The 20,319-nt window shown below is 63.7% G+C and overlaps 1 protein-coding gene across 5 annotated transcripts in view; it reads right to left on the bottom strand.

Annotated features, from left to right (window-relative positions):
* MROH1 (maestro heat like repeat family member 1) overlaps nt 1-20,319 on the bottom strand; it is a 69,133-nt gene that overhangs the window by 18,213 nt on the left and 30,601 nt on the right. For 3 of the 5 annotated variants that reach the window (XM_063327703.1, XM_063327704.1, XM_063327707.1), the window contains exons 19-34: nt 20,162-20,269; nt 18,958-19,077; nt 17,504-17,626; nt 16,436-16,582; nt 16,233-16,259; nt 14,864-14,986; nt 14,285-14,364; nt 13,217-13,352; nt 11,844-11,939; nt 11,221-11,325; nt 10,961-11,096; nt 9,383-9,495; nt 7,912-8,064; nt 5,066-5,220; nt 4,235-4,403; nt 3,082-3,314 (exon numbers count right to left, since the gene is read on the bottom strand). In XM_063327703.1, the coding sequence (XP_063183773.1) occupies nt 3,082-3,314; nt 4,235-4,403; nt 5,066-5,220; nt 7,912-8,064; nt 9,383-9,495; nt 10,961-11,096; nt 11,221-11,325; nt 11,844-11,939; nt 13,217-13,352; nt 14,285-14,364; nt 14,864-14,986; nt 16,233-16,259; nt 16,436-16,582; nt 17,504-17,626; nt 18,958-19,077; nt 20,162-20,269 (2,024 nt within the window). The remainder of the gene's footprint in view (nt 1-3,081; nt 3,315-4,234; nt 4,404-5,065; nt 5,221-7,911; nt 8,065-9,382; nt 9,496-10,960; nt 11,097-11,220; nt 11,326-11,843; nt 11,940-13,216; nt 13,353-14,284; nt 14,365-14,863; nt 14,987-16,232; nt 16,260-16,435; nt 16,583-17,503; nt 17,627-18,957; nt 19,078-20,161; nt 20,270-20,319) is intronic. The other 2 variants (XM_063327705.1, XM_063327706.1) reach the window with 1 other exon arrangement.

Raw genomic sequence — 20,319 nt, 5'->3', positions numbered from 1 at the left:
GCCCCATCCCTGGAGGGGTTCAAGGCCAGGTTGGACGGGGCTCGGAGCCACCTGGGCTAGTTGAAGATGTCCCTGCCCAGGGCAGGGGGTTGGACGTGATGGCCTTTGACGGTCCCTTCCCACCCAAACCGTTCCGTGACTCTATGAAGAGCTGCTGGTTCCTAGCGCCCGTCCGGCTCTTCTCACCCCGGGGGTCTGGGGGCTCTTCTCACCCCGGGGGTCTGGGGGCTCCCACGCCCCGATGGTTCACCCAACAGCCACTTTCTTGCCGCAGGGAGCCCCCAGAGAGGAGCCTGGGGAGGTCAACGGGCCTCCCCTCTAGCCCCAGCCCCTCTCCGGGGACGGAGCAGCGGCCCCGGCCGTAATTCAGCAGCTTCTGGTTTGCGTCCCCGAAGCCGTTTAGGAGGCCAGAAGCTTTTGGAGGAAGAGCCGTTGTTTCTGGCTCCCGCGCCTCCTTCCCGGGGAGGCGACCAGTCGCTTCGAGTTTCCTTCAGCGCTCCCCGCGTTATGGCACGGGGTCTGGCCGGGATGCGCCCGCGCCTCTCGGCCGGGGAGTCGTTAAGGGGGAAAAGAGCTTGACGAGAACAGACAAGTTCTGGCTGCCGGAGCCCAAAGCCACAAAAGCAGCGCGATGATCGTCCGCTCCCGGTTGTGGCGGTGGTGGGGGGGGGGCGGAATCTGCAGGAAACCATCCCAAAACCCGGCTTCAAAACACCCCGAGGGGACGGGGGACAAGCGCCACAAGCTCAGGGGAGCGACGCCGCCAGCACCGGAACGGCCACGGGGTAACCCCCCCCCTTCATCGGCCTTAACCCACCTGCTGCGCCAACGCCTGGGGTGCGTTAAATTTTTATCCCGACGCGTGGTCTAAATAAAACCCTACTCTGCTGGCAGCCCCGCCGCCCGGCCTAACAACCTGTTTCCACTCATTACATCTCCCTGCTGGAGACGCGTCCCCCTCCGGCTCGCCTTGCCGAGGTGACAAGGGGGCCCGCCCCGGCACGGCGGCAGACGGGGGACACGGCTCGGTGTGTCATCCCCGTCCCCCCAAAAGCCACCAGTTCCCCTCGCTCCACTCGGGGGGGCAAGGGAACGGCTTTTCTTCGCCGGTGGGATCTGACAAACGAACCGGCAAAGGGATTCTCGAGCCCTCTGAGCTCGCCGCTGCTTTGTCCGGTGTCTTTGTGGGCTCCTCCAGGCTTTTTTTTTTTTTTTCCACACGTCCCCCCCCCCCCAGCCCTTAAGACTAATAATAGCCTTTAAAAAAAACCCAAGTCTGGAAACCCACAGGAGGATAAAACCGAAAAATCAGGGCAGAGCTTCCTCCCCGTGGCCGACCCGGAAGGTTTTGCCGGTGGAGAGGCAGCTCCGGGGAAGGGCTCCTGCCCTTCCGAGCCCCCCTTTCCCCGGGGAACGCTGCCGTCGCCGCCTCAGACGCGGGTTTAACGCCGCCGTCCCCCTCAATTTCAAGTCTTCTACAGCAAATGCTCAGCGGCCCGACCGTTTGCTGCGGGACGAGGGCGGCCGCGCTCGCGGGGCTGCCAACCGGCACCAAGGCGGCACGGTGGCCGCGCGATGCCGGTGACCCGCGCACATCAAGAGGACGCGTTCGCCGAGCTGGCAGCCCTGCCACGCCACGGGTGGTCCCGAGGGGACCAGCCGAAACCCCGGGGGTTGGGAGAATCCCGCAGCTCGTCTAACGGGGGCTCTGCCTTCGCGGCGTGTCCCCCCCCCACCTTCCCTTGCCCAGAGCGGGGCCACCCAGAGCAGGCTGTGCGGGATCGCGTCCAGGCGGATTTTGAAGATCTCCAGAGGAGGTGACTCCACAAGCCTCTTCCAGCGGTCCATCACCCTCAACGTAATGTCGCGATGGAATTTTCCGTCTTCCGGCTTCTGCCCGTTGCCCCTCGTCCTGTCACCGGCCACCGCTGAGAAGAGTCTGGCCCCGTCCTCTTGCCACCCGCCCTTCGGATCAGGATGGATGAGGTCCCCTTCCCTCTCGGCCTTCTCTTCTCCAGGTCTCCCAGCCTTTCCTCAGCAAGAGAGATGCTCCCGTCCCTCATCCTCCTCGCAGCCTCCGCTGGACTCTCCCACGGAGGCCCTTTCACGGCGTCCTCGCGGTCTAACGACGACGGACGGGCAGGGCCAACGCAGGCGGTTGGACCCCCTTTGGTGTTGGAACGGGGCCGCGTGGCTCGGGCAGAGGGTTATTTAGCAGCCGTGGCGACTCTCCGTGGCGGGGGGGTTGGGACCGGCTGACCTTTAAGGTCCCTTCCAACCCAAACCGTTCCCCGGTTCTACGATCCCAAGGCCAGCGCTGCAACCAGGCCGGGGGGGGCAGAGCAGCTGGAGGGCGGCTGTTTGGGACCCACGTCCTCCCCCTCCAGGCTCCCGGGTCCCCTCCTCGGCGGTGAGGGACAGCGCGGGCCGAAAGCACCCAAGGAGGACAAGCCCGATGCGGTGGCTCGGCGCTGTCACCTCTCCGACCAGGGGACGTCGTGGCCACGTCGTGGCCGTGGCCCCCGGCTCTGTTCCCTCAACGCGGGGTGGGGTGGGGGGGGCAATTCGGCGTGACCGTGACACGCTGCGGCCGTCGCCGCGACGAAGCCGAAAAAGTTTGCTCTTTCCAGCTTCCCCTCCTCGTCCTTCGCGGAAGCGGAGCCCTCCTCCCTCCCCGGAAAAAACGCTCGCCCGTCCCCAAGAAACGCCCATCCGCGCCCGCTGGGTTGTTGGTTTTTTTGGGGGGGGGGGGGGGGGGGCACGCTGTGGCAAAAAAAAAGCTCATTTTTTTTCCCTGCGGCTGCCGGAGGCGGCCGATTTAACCCAAAAAAAACCCCAAAAAAACCAAAGCCACGCCGAAAAGCCGAAAGCCCGAACCGCGCCAAGAGGTCGGGCCGTCGTCCGTACCGGGGCCCGCGGGATTAGGGACGCCGTTGTGTTTGTACAAATCGGGGAGAAAAAAAAAAAGTAATAAATAAATAAATAAATAAATAAACAAATAAATAAATAAATAAAATAATGAAAATGAATTGCACGTGGCAGGTCGGCGCCTCCTTCCCTCCGCCCCGGGCCGGGCCGTACCTGCAGGGCTGGAGGCTGCGGGAAGCGGGGCCGTGGTTGCCGCTGCCGCCGCCGCCGCCGCCGCTGCTGCTGCTGCTCCTCCTCCTCTCCCTGCTCTGCAGGTTTTTCGGGAGCTGAACACCCACGGTGCAGCTGAGACGCAGCAGGAGAGTCACAAACAACGGCGGGTAAAGTCCCAGAACTGCCGGCCCAGACTCCGGAGCAGACATGATCTCATACAAAGCGCATGTGGCCTGGAGAGGAGAGAGAGAGAAAGAGAGGGAACGCGCGGGAGATGAGGATGAGGAGGGCATCTCCCACACCCCACGCCGCTTATCTCTTAGCAAATAACCCAGCCAGGCAGCGAAAAGCTGGGGGGGGGTGGTGGTGGTGGTTTTGGGTTTTTTCTTTCCCCCCTCCCGCCTTCTTCCCGCAACAGCCGGCGGAAGAAAGCGTCGCCTCTTCCCCCCGGCGTAACCTCTGCGTATCCCACACGCAGCTCCGGCCGCTCTTCGAACACCTCCTTGGGAAAACGGGGCGGCGGAGGACGGGGAGGGGGGTGAAGGAGGGGGATGTTTTCCAGCCCTGGGTTGGGGGGGGGGGTTTGCGGGGGGAGGTTCGAAGTCTGTACCTGGGGAAGGAGAGCAGATCCAAGAGCTCGGGTTTTACGGGCAGGAAGACGAGGCGCACGCCGGGCCCTATTCCGGCCAATTTAAAAAGCCGTAATTACACGGCCCGATAGAGAAAAGGGGGGTGGTGGTGGCGGGGGGGGCGTTAAAAAGGGAGAGGGGAGGGGAGCGGAGGGGGGGGTTCGCTCTCAGCGCGGCCGATGCCGTACCATCTGCCTTTGGTCCTTCGGAAGAGGAAGAGGAGGAGGAGGAGGGGGGGGGGAAATTTTCACAGCTGCTTTCCTGCTTAGAAAGCCGCCAAGCTGGGTTTAGTTTATTTTATTTTTTTTTTAATATTCTTTTTATATATTTTTTTTTTTTTCCTGAAGGGATAAAACGCAAAGTGGCCTCCCTCGAGGACGGACACCCGAGCGGCTTTTTACGCGCCAGTGGATGAGCTCGAAGAGGCGTTACGCAGCCACGCGTTATTTCCACGAAAATAACGTGGGGGGAACGGCATCTTCCCGGGGGGGCCGGCAGCGGGGGAGAGAGAGGGGGATACTTACGGCCAGGGGCAGAGGGGTGGCGACGCGCTCGGCCGCGCTCCCCAGCAGCGGGAAGGACTTGCTCTCCTTGTAGGGGACGTCGCTGTTGACCTTCTCCAGGAGCTGCTCCAGGATGCGGGAGGCGAGGGTGGGTTCGGTGGCCAGGGACCTCCACATGGCGCAGGTGTGGCTGGGGGAGGGAAAAAGAAGGGAGGGCTGCTTTGGCACCGGCTGCCGTCGTTAACTCGCCCCCTCGTTAGAGGCGGCGGGCGGCAAACGAGAGAGCGGGAGCCCACCACCCAACGAGCCCCGGCGGGAGAGCGGGGGTGACCCCCGCCATAGCCGGAGGCTTCGCCACGCGATCCCCACCCCGCGCCTGCTCTCGGATAACCCCCGGAGCCGCTTTGCGCCCCCCAAAAAAAAACCCACCCCCCCCCACGGTTTCCCCCCCGCCCCGGTATCAGCTCCCGCCTTGCACCCCTTGGCATTTCGCAAGCCGGCGGCGGTGGGAATGCGGCAGCGATCCCGGTACATGGAGGAGGAGGAGAACATCACAGCAGCTTCGGGGTAGGGTGGCCCACCCCGTAAAAGCAACGCCGAGCGTCCCAGCCACGCTCAAGCTCCCCGGGGGAGGGGGCCGGCTTGGCTAGTTGCCTCTAAGGCCGGCAAGCCCCCGGGGCGAGGCAGCGCCGGCAGCAAGCGGCCGTGCCGAATCCTGGAGGGCGCGCGCAAAGGATGTTCCAACGGGGTGCCATTAGTGACGTGAGGAGCCAAAAAGATGAGCCGCGGCTTAGGCGCGAGCTGCTCCCCGGCCCCGGCGGCCGGGCCACCGCAGCCGGAGCAGGGCAGGACCTGTCGAAGGGCAGGGGGCTGCCCAGCAGGCTGGAGACCACCACGCTCTTGTGCTGGGAGGCCAGGATATAAACCGTCTGCTGGGCCGCCTTGCGGATGTGCTCCTCGTCCACCTCCTCCAGCTTGCTGTGGATGATGCTCATGATGTCGGGCACCTGAGGGAAGAAGAGAGGGTGGCATCCCGCTGAGGGCCCGAAGGCTCGGCGTCACCCTGCAAGCGGGGACAAGCGCGTCCCTTCCCCTCCGAGCGCGAGGTCCTGCACCCGGCTCACGGCAACCCCAGGCACAAATCCAGGCTGGGGGTGGGGGGATGGAGAGCAGCCCTGAGAGAAGGGCTTGGGGGGGCTGGGGGAGGGCGGGGGGGAAACGCTGCCCATGAGCCGGCACCGTGCGCTGGCAGCACAGAAACCCCCCCGCAGCCTGGGCTGCATCCCCAGCAGCGTGGGCAGGGGGGCGAGGGGGGGATTCTGCCCCTCTGCTCCGCTCGGGGGAGACCCCCCTGCAGTGCTGCCTCCAGCCCCGGGGACATCGGGAGGACACGGAGGTGTCGGAGCGGGGGCCGGAGGAGGCCCCGGAGATGCCGGGAGGGCTGGAGCCCCTCTGCTGGGAGGACAGGCTGAGAGAGCTGGGGGGGTTCAGCCTGGAGAAGAGAAGGCTCCGCGGAGACCTTCCAGCCCCTTCCAGGCCCTCAAGGGGCTCCGGGAAAGCTGGGGAGGGACTCTGGAGCAGGGAGGGGAGCCACGGGATGAGAGCCAACGGTTTTAAACCAAAAGAGGGGAGATTGAGATTAAAAATAAGGCAGAAATTCTCCACGATGAAGCCGGTGAGCCCCTGGCCCAGGTTGCCCCGAGAAGCTGTGGCTGCCCCATCCCTGGAGCGGTTCAAGGCCAGGTTGGCCGGGGCTTTGGGCAACCTGGGCTAGTTGAAGATGTCCCTGCCCAGGGCAGGGCGTGGCACTGGGTGGCCTTTAAGGTCCCTTCCCACCCAAACCATTCCGTGATTCCATGATTCCACCGCAGCCCGGGCAGGTAACGGGACTTCGGAAGAGAACGCGGGTGGGCAGACCGTCACGCTGGGCGGTTCATCTTCCCGGTTGGGGGAAGTCTCCCTGCTCGCCGGGTGCGTGCCGGACCACAGAACTCTCGGGAAGTCACGGGATCCTTCCCCACCAGGAGACGGATGAGGCTGCGGGGTTATTTCCAAGGCCAAGGGGACCCGGCAAGGACGCCCTCCGCCTCCCCCCAGCTTTCCGGCAAGGAGCTGGCGCTACAGCCCCGTCCTCCCCAGGGCTGCGGCGAGGGGCGCTCGGCGAGCGAGTTCCGAGGAGGAACCCGAGCCGAACGCGGGAAGACGCCTCGGCACTTGCTGCGAGCCGTAAAAAAAAAAAAACAAAAAACCAAAAAAAACCCAAAAAACCCAAACCAACCAAACCAAAAAAAATTCCCCCAGCCGAAGCGCAGGGCGGCCAAACGCTCCGTCCTCAGCCGCGCTCGGGGCTGCCCCGCGGGCTCCCGGGGCTTAGCATCGGTTCGGATTTCAGGATCTGGGCCGGACCAGCTCCCACCGAAAGGTGAGTCATGGAAACCGGAGCGATCCCGCTTCGGATAAGGGCTAATAGGTAGCGAGCGGGGCTGCAGCAGAAGCCGGAGAGCGAAAGAGAGCCCGAGGAGTAGCTGGAGACCTGGTGTTTCCAATTACCGCAAGAGAAAGGGGGAGCTCAGCCCTAAAAGTAGCGGATTAGACCAAAAAAAAAAAAAATAAAATAAAAAAAAAAAAAGCCTTCTGTGTCCAGCACCTCTAAGCCCTGCAAACATTCAGACCGACTTCCCAGCCAGGAACCCTGGGCTCCCCCCGAGCTTGCAACGGTTTCGCGGGGAGCCTGAGCCCTTCTGGTAAAGTGAGTTTCTCTGAACTCCTCAACCCGAACGAGAGCCAGACCGGAGAACGGCCTCGCCAACGGCCTCCTCCTACCGCACAGCAGCTTTCCCCGGCCGCCGGGACGGAAGAGAGAAGGCGAAGGCAAACGCACGCGCCCCCGGGAAACGAGGAAGGTCAGGAGCCAACAGGCTCCCCCGGAAAGCTTTGGGGGTGCAAGCGTTCCCCTGGTCAGAAATCCAAGAGTTAATCCAGAGTCCCTTCAGATGGGGGGGGTTAAATGCCTCCCTCCTTCCCTCGGGGATGGATCCCTCCCTGGGCATCACGCTCCTGGAGCATCCCCCCGCCTGCGCCAGAGAAGCCCATCGCCCCCAGTAAAACAGCGGCTGCAAGTGGGAAATCATAGAATCATGGAATGGTTTGGGTGGGAAGGGACCTTCAAAGGCCACCCAGTGCCACCCCCTGCCCTGGGCAGGGACATCTTCAACTAGACCTGGTTGCCCAAAGCCCCGGCCAACCTGGCCTTGAACCCCTCCAGGGATGGGGCAGCCACAGCTTCTCGGGGCAACCTGGGCCAGGGGCTCACCAGCTTCATCGTGGAGAATTTCTGCCTTATTTTCAGTCTAAATCTCCCCTCTTTTGGTTTAAAACCCTTCCCCCTCGTCCCGGGGCTCCCCTCCCTGCTCCAGAGTCCCTCCCCAGCTTTGCCGGAGCCCCTTGAGGGCCTGGAAGGGGCTGGAAGGTCTCCGCGGAGCCTTCTCTTCTCCAGGCTGAACCCCCCCAGCTCTCTCAGCCTGTCCTCCCAGCAGAGGGGCTCCAGCCCTCCCGGCATCTCCGGGGTCTCCTCCGGCCCCCTCCGTGTCCTTCCTGTCCATCAAGCGATGGCCGTGCGAAGAAAAGGGAGGCGGCGAGACCCGGCTGGAGCTGCGTTTGGACCACGGAGGTCACGGCAAAGCCAAGCAGCAGCTCACCTTCTCCTGCAAGACAGCTCCGCGCTCCTTGAGGAGGGAGTTGATCATGACGGTGGCTGCTCGGGAGCAGTTCTTATCGGGGTCCGCCAGCCCCTCGAACATGGCGAGCAGGAGGCTCATCAGCTGGTCCGGAGGGACGCGCTTCCCGATCACCTAGGGAGAGGGCGAGCAGAAGTTAAACAAGGGGACGCTGTCACTCTCTGATGAGAACGGCCCTTTCGGTGACACCGTTCCTCCGGCGGGTGCCCCGCAGGAGCAGCAGCCGGAGCCCACATCGGCAGTAACGGCGGAGAGCAAAGGCCAGGCCGCAGCCCCGAAGGAGGCAAGAGGCCACTTGCCCCACGCCGTTGGCCAGCGTGGCCGGATAACCTGGGTTTCTCTTGGGACAACGCCACCAAGCCATTAACTCCGCTCCGGAGACCACCCAGCAGCTGGGAGGACGCTCCCCCGGGTCCCATCAGGGTCCCCACGTCCGAGGGAGGGTGGAATAAGCGGCTCAGTGGAGAAGTTCGTAGGGGAAACGGCCATTAGAACCACAGCGTTTGGGGAATGGCAGCTTGTCCACGACAAAAAAAGACAGTACCAGCTTCCCTACGGCCACAAATCCTTCCGGAGCCATGCTTGCGGAGCTCTCGGCGCAGAAAACGGCCATCGAGGAGGGGTTCACCCGTGCAGCTCTCCCCAGAGGAGAGCGGTCACCCCTCCTCGTCATTCAAACCCCTGCGGTTTGAGAGACTCCCGTTTGGACCTTTTTGGGCCCTGAAATATCGGCGCGGAACAGCTTTACCGACGCCGCTGCCGTACGGGGAGCCAACGGCTGCGGCCCCTGAGCCAACCGCCCCGTGCACGGCCAGTGACAGGGTCTCGAGGGCTTCCTTCAACCTGCACCTTTCCCTTGAGGAGCACGAGGTGCCAAAACCTCCACCCCGGAGCTTGCGGGGACCCCAGGCAGGTCCCGTAGGGCCGAGCTAGACCACCTCCACCTCAGCTTTTAGCCGACGTGGACAGAAACTATTTGCGGTTACCTCCAGCAAAGGGAGCTCGCGACGCCGGCGGTGGGAGCGCTGACGGCCCAAGGGTTCGGGCTGCCCCGAACGGCGACGCCGAGCCACAGCGCAGCCACGCACGAGTCCCGGCCGGCATCCACGGCACCCTCAGAGTGTCCGCGCGGATGTCCTCGTTGGGGCATGCCCAAAGAGGGGACCAGCAGCTTCCCAACGGGGCTGAACTGCTCTGAGCATCCCCCGGCCAGGCCAGGAGGACTCTCCAGCTGAAGGAGAGAAGAGCGCGGTGGTTTCTCTGCTGGTTGTCGTGGTTTGGTCCTCAAACCAAGACACTGGTGCAAGACCGGGGCTCCCCAGGAGCCTCCAGACCACGTGGCTGGTCGGAACGGAAGAAGCATCAAGTCCCCCGCGGCTCCCACTCCACAGCTCCACCGGCCTGCGAAGACCAGGGCCGCGCTCCACCTTACCATGGCGATGTTGTTGCAGGTGCGGAAGAGAACGGTGAAGTCGGGCTCCTCCAGGCCTTTCTTCAGAGCTTTCAGCCCCTCCACCATCTCATCTCGGTGATCCCGGGCGAAACCTGGATTCAGAGGGAGCGTTCAGGGAGCAGCATTCCTCGTGTTTTACACCCAAGAGAGACCTCCACGTACTGCAGGGAGCCGGGTTTTACTGGCGAGCTGGCCCAGATTTCAGGAATCACCGAAGGGTTTGGGTGGGAAGGGACCTTTAAAGGCCACTCGGTGCCACCCCCTGCCCTGGGCAGGGACATCTTCAACTAGACCTGGTTGCCCAAAGCCCCGGCCAACCTGGCCTTGAACCCCTCCAGGGATGGGGCAGCCACAGCTTCTCGGGGCAACCTGGGCCAGGGGCTCACCAGCTTCATCGTGGAGAATTTCTGACTTATTTTTAATCTCAATCTCCCCTCTTTTGGTTTAAAACCCTTCCCCCTCGTCCCGTGGCTCCCCTCCCTGCTCCAGAGTCCCTCCCCAGCTTTCCCGGAGCCCCTTGAGGGACTGGAAGGGGCTCCATGGTCTCTCTGGAGACTTTCTGTGCTGCCAGCGCACGGTGCCGGCTCATGGGCAGCTTTTTCCCCCCGCCCCCAGCCCCCCCAAGCCCTTCTCTCAGGGCTGCTCTCCATCCCTCCATCCCCAGCCTGGATCCGTGCTTGGGGTTGCCCCGATGGACAAGGAGCCAAGAAACCGAAGCTGCTGCTGCCAAGGGCCAGACGGAGCCGCGCCGCTCTGGAGAGCGGGACCCAGGCAAAGTCCTCTCCTGGCGCTGCAAGGGCTGCGCTTTTCTGCGGCTCCGCTCAAACCATCTGAAGGGAAGGGCTGACCTCTCCCGGAGAGAGGGAGAACGAGCGGGCTGAACGGCAGGGCTCGGAAACCTGCTGGGCCACACTCAAAGCCTTGGAGCGAGAGCCCGTGAAACCCCTCCCGCGCCGGCGCGGAGAACAACGTAGAATCACAGACCGGTTGGAGCGGGAAGGGACCTTGAAGGCCATCTAGTTCCAACCCCCTGCCCTAGGCAGGGACACCTTCAACTAGATAAGGTTGCCCAAAGCCCCGTCCAACCTGGCCTTGAACCCCTCCAGGGATGGGGCAGCCACAGCTTCTCTGGGCAACCTGGGCCAGGGGCTCACCAGCTTCATCATGGAGAATTTCTGCCTTATTTTTAATCTCAAATCTCCCCTCTTTTGGTTTAAAACCCTTCCCCCTCGTCCCGTGGCTCCCCTCCCTGCTCCAGAGTCCCTCCCCAGCTTTCCCGGAGCCCCTTGAGGGACTGGAAGGGGCTGGAAGGTCTCCGCGGAGCCTTCTCTTCTCCAGGCTGAACCCCCCCAGCTCTCTCAGCCTGTCCTCCCAGCAGAGGGGCTCCAGCCCTCCCGGCATCTCCGGGGCGCTGAAGGCCATTCTCCACCAGCAATCCGCGTTTGTTACCTTCGGGATCGTGTCCGTGGAGGGATGGGACATGCAACCCTCCGCCGGGCTGCGGAGAAGGAGGGTTCCTGTGCCGGCACCCACCGCCCGAGCATCGAAAGCACCCACCTTCGTAGCAGAGCTGGATGTAGAGCAGGCAGTAGACGCAGTCGACGGCGTCCTGGCGAACGCTGGCCAGGGAGTCGGAGCAACGCGGGGAGAAGAGGGCGATCAGGACGCCGAGGTTGTAGAAGGGGATGACGGTCTGTAGGGGTGACAAACGCAGGCGACGCTGGCCAGGAGAGCCCGGGGACGGCCCGCAGGAGCCCCAGCAAGGCCGGCGGCAGCAGGAGGAACCACCACGCGCTCGAGCTCAGGGTTCAACTTACGCTGACGTTCAGCTTGCTCAGGTAGAATTCCAGCAAGGCGGCGCTGACCTCCACCGCCCGCTGCCGCTCGTGTTCCTTGTTCGACTTGATCCAGGGGCCTAAATGCTGCGGGGGTCGGGGATGGGGGGGTGGGGAAGCATCAGAAAGGAGAGCAGGAGCTCGGCTGCTCTGCCCCGCGCGGCCAAGGCGCCCTTCAGCCCAGCGACCCGCCGTTTGCCCGCGCGTGGCAACCGCGGCCCTGACCCCACCGGCTTATCCTGGCTTCATCTCCAGGAGGACGGGGGCGGGGGGGGGTCTCTGCCTCCTGGTGAGACCTCCCCCTCAGCCACATGGCTGGCCACCCTTCTCGGGCACCGCCGGGGATGCCCAAAAGGGGCAACCGCCTCCTTGCTCCCCCGCGGAGCTCGCCCCACGCGGGCAGGGCGAGCACCGCGCCGGGACCAGCCGCGCCGCGCGCCCGGCCTCCGCGGGAGGGTCACGCTGGACCTCAACGTCACGGGCGGAAGCGAGGACCAGCCTCGCCGCTTCCCACCCGGCGTCCGAAGCCTTCTTCAGCCTCGCGACCTCGGGTCGACACCCCGCGTCTCCCCGAAAGAACCCACCAAAAACCAGGCGGCGCCTACCGCAAACATGTCCTGCAGCCCGTGGGGGGTCAAGTTCCTCTGCAGGAGGCTCTTCAGCAGGTCTTTAAGGGCGCTGAGGGTGTCGCCATACAGCACCTAAGGAGGAACGAGGGATCACGAGCCAGGCCAAGCCCCGCGCCCTCATCCCGCGGAGCCGGCCCCGGGCGGGCGAGGAGGGCAAGGGCTCTCTCTCCGCTCCCGTTCTCAGCTGGGAGGATTCTCCCAGGCGTTGGGGGGTGCCGAGACGCGGCCACTTCCAACCCCCGCGGGGAAACGCAGCAGGAGCTGAAACCCAGTTTGGCAAAAATCCACCCGGCCTGGAAGTGCCGGGCGGGCGGTGGGACTCGGCGGAGCGGTGGCCACCAGCGGTCTGGGCCGAGCGGCCGGATCAAATGCTTCAGCGCGGATTTTCCGGAAGGGAATCTGCTCCTTTCTCCCACTTGGGGATAAATTCCAGCGAGCCCAGTCTGAACGAGCCCTTTGAGAGACGCTTACACTTTCCTTCCGGGACTTATTTTGGGAATAAACTCCCCCCCAACCCCCAACAAAAAAAAAAAAAAAAAAAAATCAAAGCTACAAAACTTCGTAGGACGGGAGGGAAGGAGAAAATGATTAATTAACTTAAATTTGGGGGCCAGATGCCTGCAAACGCTAGCCGGGGACGGTGGGCGCCCCCGGACGTCGCCGCAGCAGCGGCGGAGGGACGCGGCGGAGCTCGGAGGCTGCTCCGCGGCCACCCGGCAGCTGCAACAACTTCATTAGCGGCACGTTATTTTCCTTCATTAAGCGCTCAACCGCGACGGAGGAGCAGCTGCAGCCTTTCAAAAGCCAGTTTACGTAAAGGCCCCTTCTACCCTGCGGGGTTTCCAGGATCATTTGATTTTTATTTCCTACCCCCCCCCCCCGCTCCCCGAGGGACTTCGTGCTCTTATTAGCAGCATTTGGACTTGCTGATAAGCTCGTATTTTCTCGCTCGCTATCAGCGCGCGCGGAAGGGCCAGGCTTTTTCAAGAGATAAATGAGCGGGGGAAGCGGCGCAGCTTGCTTCGCACCCCCCCGCAACCCCCAACCCCGGTCACAGCCCCCCCCCCCGCCCCCCGAGATGCCCAGCCGAATCGAAAACGGGCCCTTTTCCCACGGCTGATGCCCTGCCAGGGAGACGCTGGAGCCAACGCAACCTTCCCCCCTCCTCCTCCCCAAGCCCGGGACTGGGAAACGGCATCGAAACCCGACGTCCTCGCGCCGCAGAACAAAGCCGCCGCGCGACCCGATGCCAAACTCCGCCTGGGGCTTTCGGGCCGCCAGCGCCTAACTCCCGGCGAGCATCCCGGCGACGCGGGCAACTCGCCGCCCGCCTCGGCCGGGCGCCGCACCTCTTTGTGGGAGGCATCGCCTCCGTTCTCCTCCCTCTCCTTCGCCGGTTCCGGCGGCGGAAGGGCCAGCACGCCGGCCAGGCAGGTATCGATCAGCTCCGTCCTGTCGGGGTCGCTGAGGTGGGGCTCCAGGACGCTGATCCCAAGTTAAGGAAGCGACACGGATGCTACGGAGCGCTCCGGGAGCGCTTTTCACCTGGCGAAGCTGGGAACGGGGATTTTTAATAAGCCTTCCCGCTGACTTGACTCTACGCTAAGCGGCAGGGGCTTTAATCGGAAGCGGGCAGAGCGTTCCCAGTATCCGTGTCAGGAGCCGGGACGGGCTGAGTATTTTTAAACCGGGGGCTCAGAAAGTCATCTTAGCGTCACCCGGAGCGCCGTGCCCTTGGCCCTGCTCGGAATAAGGAACGTTTACTGCCTCGAGCCCAACGAAAACGGAGCCCGAGAGCGCAGGGGGAGGGCTGGCAGGTGGAGGCGGGGAGGGGGGGGTGGTGTGTGTCATTCTCCCCCTCCGCTCTTCCTCCAGTGAGGCCACGTCTGGAGAACTGGGTCCAGTTTGGGGCTCCCCGGATGAAGAAGGACAGGGAACTGCTGGGGAAGGGACGGCAAAGGGCTACCGAGATGCTGAGGGGATGGAACACCTCTCTGATGGAGAAAGGCTGAGGGATTTGGGTCTTTTTAGGCTGGAAAAAAGACGGCTGAGGGGGGACCTTATCAACGCTGATAAATACTTCAAGGGGGGGTGTCAGGAGGACGGGGCCAGGCTCTTCTCAGTGGTGCCCGGGGACAGGACAAGGGGTAACGGGCACAAACTTGAGCATGGGAAGCTCCATCTCAACGTGAGGAGGAACTTCTTGACTTTGAGGGCAGCAGAGCCCTGGCACAGGCTGCCCAGGGAGGTGGGGGAGTCTCCGTCTCCGGAGACATCCCAAACCCTGCCTGGACGCATCCAACCTGCTCTGGGTGCCCCTGCTCTGGAGTGGGGGTGGGGGGGTGGGACGAGGTGATCTCCCGAGGTCGTTCCCGACCCCAAAATTCTGTGAATGGTGGCGGAAAGAAGAAGGATACACCAGGTAAGTGCAGGTGATCATCGCTCGCTGCCGAACTGGCGTCCGCATCGCTTCCGGCGGCTCGGCTTTTATGAACTCCTGGAAGGCAGAAGGCGGCGACGGTTACGGTCACATCCAGCCCCCGTCCCGCTCTGGGCACAGGCCGAGCTTTGTCGGGGGGGGGACGGGACTCTGCTGTCCCCAAGCCCAGCCTTCCCCCGGAGAGCAAGCCAGGAGCCACGGCGCGTTACCCCGACATCCCCGAATCCTGCACAACACCCCCCGCCACGGCCACGGAGACGCGGCACCGTCGCCCACTGCCACAAATTCTTTGCTCTGAAGCTGGTGAGCCCCTGGCCCAGGTTGCCCCGAGAAGCTGTGGCTGCCCCATCCCTGGAGGGGTTCAAGGCCAGGTTGGACGAGGGCTCGGAGCAACCTGGGCTGGTGGCCACCGGAACCCAGGAGGCTCCCAGAGCACGGCCCCGGAGACGGAGCGGCTTCCCCCGTCCGTAACCCTCAGCAACGTGGGTTGGGAACCTCCTGCGGCGTCCTCTAGAGCAGCCCCGAGCCAGGCCCCCCCTCCAGGGCTTGCTCTTACCACCATCTGGGCCACGAGCTCAGCTTTGCGGGAGAAGACGAAGTCTCCGCACTTGGCGCCGTTGTAGATGGCTTGGCTGATCATGCAGATGCTCCGGATGAGGCAGAGCTTCAGGGTCAGGTCCTGAGAGCGGAACTCAGCGTGAGAAGCGAAGACCAGGCTTCGGCGCACGACCGTTAACTCGCCATTCCCTCCCTCCCTCCCACCCTCCAACCAAACCGGTGCTTGGGCCGAGCACGACAGCGTGGCCGGCGCCATGAGCAGCGTGCGGCCTCAGCTCTCTGCTCTTCATCCCCGTCACAGCGTCTGGTGGCCGGGGGGAGCACAAAGGGGCACCCTGTCCCAGCTGGAACATCGGGACGAGGACAATCCTCCAGGTCTCCGTCCTCCCCGTCGAGCGGGGACGACTCCGGAAGTTGGCGGGAGCCAATTCCTCCCGCCCGGCTCGAGGGTCTGGGACAGCGGACGCGGGGTCGGGAGGAGAACAACCCCGTTTAAAAGCGTTCCCCTCGCCCTCAGGTGAGCCCCTCGGGAGGGTCCGGGACCAGGGGAGGGTCTAAGCGAGAAGATCCCCGGCTCCGGGGCCGGAGACGCTCTGCGGAAGCTGTTAGTGCCAGCGGGAGCCCAGAAGGAAAACGCATTAGTGGAGCCGGGAGAAGGAGCCCTTGGCCTGACCCTTCCACTTGACAAAGGCCATTTTTCTTGTTCGGCTTTTGCAAAGAGCAAACAGAAAAACACAGCCCCTCGTTCCCCCCCCGGGGCCGGGGGGAAAGCAGGAAAAATCAGCTGAGTGGGTTTTAGCTGAGCGGAAGGTCGCAGCTCGGTCTCTCGGAATCCCGGAGATTCCCCGGCCGAGCACGAGGACGGAGAGACGAGCATCGCGCCGTACCCGGGCAAAAAACCCCGAGCCCAAACCGGCTCGTTCCCTCCCGGGGACGCCTCTGCGAGCTCCAGCCGCCCCGAGCTCGTAGGAAAAGCACGGCTTCGGCAGAACGGGAGGAAGGCGACAGGCTGCGGGGCTGCGCCCCCCACCCCTTCCCCGAGCCACGCTTCCAACCGACGGCTCCCGTCCTGGCAAAAAAAAAAAAAAACCAAACAAAACCCCAAAAAAACCTCCCCCCCAAAAAAAAAAAAAAAACCCCAACGCCTTTTTCTCTTCCCCTCCGCTGTGAGTTTCGGCACTTTCGGGGCAGCGGTTCCAGGCGGGGAGGAGCGGGATGGGGAGGTCGGGGGCCAGGAGCAGCGGCTCCAGCGGCTCTCTCCCGGTGCCGCCCCGCGAGCTGCTCTCGAGGGGAACCCAGAGCGAGAGGCGGACAGAGAGGGCAGGAAAGAGCAGAGAGGAGCTCAGATTTAAGGCCTCACACTGTACCTTGGTTTCTACCTTTATCCCCAGAACCTGAACGAGTGAAAAAAATAAGACACATTAGCGATGAACGAGCGGACTCGGCGGGGAACGACCTTCTCCCAGGAGCCACCGGCAGGTCCCAAGCGGGACCCCATCCAGAACAGCCCGGCTGTTCCAGTTCGCCCCGGGGTGTGCTCTCCCCTCTCCGGAGAATCCCAGCGGCTCACCTTGGTGTTAAAGTACTGGAAGATGTTCTTCAGGATGTCTGCTTCGATCCTGGAGAGCACCAGCTCCTTGGGCGCGGACACAGCTACGTACCCGTAGCAGAGGATGAGGGTGCTCTTTATTTTCTCCACTTCGTTGTCGCTACGGTCCTGTCGGAGCAGACGTTAACGGAGGGGAGGCGGGGGGAACGGGGCGGGGGGGTGGGGGGGGGGTCTCACGAGGAGATGGTTCCTGCAGGGTCCGCCCGACCGGCCGAAGGTGCCCCCCCCCATCAAGGCAGGGTCCCTCTGAGTGGGTTTTGGACCTTTGTTTCCCGTCCTTTTGGTGGGGGCTGCGACCTCCGGAGCCCCGATGGAGCATCGTCAGGTGCCCCCCCCCCCCCGCCGCGGGAGCTGAACTAAAAGGCAGGTCTCTGTCGGAGGCACCAGCCCCGGATTGTCATCGAGCGTTACCCGTCAGAGCCCTGCGGGCGAGCGCCTGAGCCCGGCCGAGTTAACCAGGTTAACTGCCGGTTAACTACCCGGCGGGAAATCAACGGCCCATCAAACCAGCGCCGCTGAAAGGCTTCACCTGCCCCGTCCCACGGCCCCAGGGGCAGGGACAAGGGCTCCCCGCCCCCAGCCAGCTCCCGAGCTCGGGGACCCCCGTCTCAAGAGACCGGGAACCAAAACGTCCGCCTGGGGCAGAAAATCGGAGGAAAAGCTTTCGCTGCCGGTCGCTGGGGCTACGAAACACCCTCCTTGGGCTCTCCTGGGGCGGCTGCGGGAGCCTCTCGGGGACGGCACCGAGGTGGGCGAGAGTGCAAGTGCAGAAGCCGAGTTTGAGCTCCCTGGAGCCCACCCAGCAAGCCAGCGGCTTCCCCGGGACGGGAGTCGGCGCGCGGCTGGGAGCTGGGAGCTAACGCCGAGGCGGCCTCCGACGCCAAGAGCGCCTCTGGAGAGGCGGAGGGTATTACCTCCCTTCCCGAGGAGCGCTCCGGCGTAGGCGGGAGCCGAAGAAGCCCGCGCGAACGCCTCTTGCCGCCGCCGGCTGGGTGGCAGCGGGGCGCGTGGGGGCCCTTTGGCTCTTACCTTGAAGATACTGAACAGCCCCACGGATTTCTTGAAGACGTCGGACCTAACGAAATCTTCCAGCTTGGCCAGGGTTTCCTCCAGGTGATTTATGGCACATATCCCGAAGCAGGAAGCGAGTCCCTGGAGGAAGGAGAGAAAACACATGAGCGGAAAGCTATTAATCCGCCAGCCCCGGCTGACGCTTCGAGAGAGCCTGGTTATTGGTTTAATTCCCGGCACCTGAGCCGTGCCCAGCTGGGAACAGCCCCGGCAGCCGACGCTCCCCTCTCCCCGGAGCAGGGGAGGCCTCCAGGGGATAACGGGCACAAGAAGGTCGTCCTCGTGCCGGGTGACGATGGACGTGACAGCGGAGGAGGAGAGCCGGCACGCTCTCCGGAGGGCAGACGGCAGCCGCTCCCGCGGGCAGACGGGAAGCCGGCCGAGCGCTGCGGCTGGAAGCGAGAGCAAAGCGGGTTTTTTTAGCGGGTCCTGCCTTGCCGTTAAAGCTCCGGGAAGGCGAGCGAGCCGGGCTGGAACTCCATAAACAGTTTATTCAAGAGCAGGCTTTGACGGAGCGGCGTAAAAGCCGGAGGGAAGCCAGGCGCCGTGAGCTGGTGTTTGCGCTGCACTTAAAGGCAGCCGCTCGGCGGTGGGGAGCCGGAGCCGGAGCCGGGCAGAACGGCTCGGATAAATCCAAAGGGAAGCCGGGGAGCGTGAGAAGCCGAAGACGGAGCGCGAGCGTAGCCGGGATGGAAGAGCTCGACCCTAAGCTCAGCTCCAGGGTAGCGAAGGAGGGTCTGAGGCGGCGGGGACGAAAACGCCGCGAAGCATCCACGAGGAGATGAGTTTTTAGCAGGGTCATGGGGCGATACGATAGGCCGAGGGGTGACAGTTTTAAACCAAAAGAGGGAAGATTCAGACAAGATCTAAAGGGAGAAAATTGGTTTTCTGAGGGGGGGGGTGAGCCCCTGGCCCAGGTTGCCCGGAGAAGCTGCGGCTGCCCCATCCCTGGAGGGGTTCAAGGCCAGGTTGGACGGGGCTCGGAGCCACCTGGGCTGGTGGGAGGTGGCCCTGCCCAGGGCAGGGGGTGGCACTTGGTGGCCTTTAAAGGTCCCTTCCCACCCAAACCGTTCCGTGATTCCGTGATTTCCTCCAGGAAGCAGCAGCTCTGTCAGCGCGCCAAAGGGCTGGCAAAACAGCACCCCGTCCCGCTCTGGATCCGCGCGTCACTTGAGACGGCGTCCCCAAGGCACCTCCTGCATCTCACCCAGCTTCGGAGCCCTCCCGCAGGCGGCCCCTCGTCACTTTTCGGGGCCCATTCGCCCCGATGCTGCAACCCCACCCTACAAGCCATTCTCCGGCAGGTACGAGCCCAGGCCAGGCACGGCGGGAGCGGAAAAAAAGAGAGGTCGGCGCGGTAGAACCCTCCCGATCCGTCGGGATGACCCATGGTTGGCGTAACTCCTCCTTACCTCCCTTTCTGCCTCCTCGTGGTATCTGGCTGTTTCCAGGAGCTCCTGGAGCTGCTTTTGCACGAGGTCTTTGCTGGCGCAGGCCCCCAGCGTCGTCCCGATGCATTTATACAGGAAATTCTGGAAGAGCGAGAGGAGCGTTACCCTCACCCCCGGCCGCCGTGAAAGCCCTCCTCGGAGGCAGGCTGAGCTCGCTCACGCACCGATTACTCCTCGCAGCACCCTGGGGGCGCGTGGCCTCAAGCAAAGGGGCAGGACGGAGCCCGGCCGTAAGCAGCCGGGACGCTCGGAGCACCGGGACAGAAGTCTTACGGCTTCTTTCATAGAATCACGGAAGGGTTTGGGTGGGAAGGGACCTTTAAAGGCCACCTAAAGGCCATGGGCAGGGACATCTTCAATGAAACCACGTTGCCCAAAGCCCTGGCCAACCTGGCCTTGGACCCCTCCAGGGATGGGGCAGCCACAGCTTCTCCGGCCAACCTGGGCCAGGGGCTCACCAGCTTCATCATGGAGAATTTCTGCCTTATTTTTAATCTCAATCTCCCCTCTTTTGGTTTAAAACCCTTCCCCCTCGTCCCGTGGCTCCCCATCCTGCTCCAGAGTCCCTCCCCAGCTTTCCCGGAGCCCCTTGAGGGCCTGGAAGGGGCTGGAAGGTCTCCGCGGAGCCTTCTCTTCTCCAGGCTGAACCCCCCCAGCTCTCTCAGCCTGTCCTCCCAGCAGAGGGGCTCCAGCCCTCCCAGCATCTCCGGGGCCTCCTCCGGCCCCGGCTCCGACACCTCCGTGTCTCCCCTGTGCTGAGGATCCCAAGAGCTGGACGTTGTCGGTCCCTTCCCTTCTACACCAGAGAGTTCTTTGCCTGGTTCGGCCGGTTTCTCGGAGCTCCAGCTCTGGTTTTCGCGGAGCTCCGGAGACCGTGAGTTGGGTCTCGCCGGCACCAGGCGGAGCAGCACAGCCTGGCCGGGACCCCTCCAGCCGGCGATTTGGCTGGGGACCCAGCAGCGTTTCATTTCCAAGCCTTCCCCAGCCACCTCGCTCCCCTCCTAACCTCCCCCCCTTTCCTCCCGCCCCTTTTCCCCAGCGCCATGCTGTTGGCAGAATGACGCTTTCGGAAAACATGCCGAGGGTTGGATCAGCCCTGCCGACGGCGCGGCGGCAGCAAGGGGCACTGCCAGCCCCTCGATCCCCATCCCCTCCACCCCGGCACCTTCTCCAGCGGGAAGCCGTTGTAGCTGTTCAGCTGCCGGCACATCTCGGTGACGAAATGGCAAATCCAGGTGTTGTCAGCCACGGCCGCCAGCGTCTCCTGGAGGAACTGCGGGGAGGGGGAAAAAGAGCCGTCGGAATAAACCCGCCGCGGCCTAA

This window comes from Chroicocephalus ridibundus, chromosome 2 (assembly GCF_963924245.1).
Source record: "Chroicocephalus ridibundus chromosome 2, bChrRid1.1, whole genome shotgun sequence".
In the NCBI taxonomy this organism is placed as follows: domain Eukaryota; kingdom Metazoa; phylum Chordata; class Aves; order Charadriiformes; family Laridae; genus Chroicocephalus; species Chroicocephalus ridibundus.
Note: the sequence above shows the minus strand (reverse complement) of the source record. Positions and strands in the feature narration are given on the sequence as shown.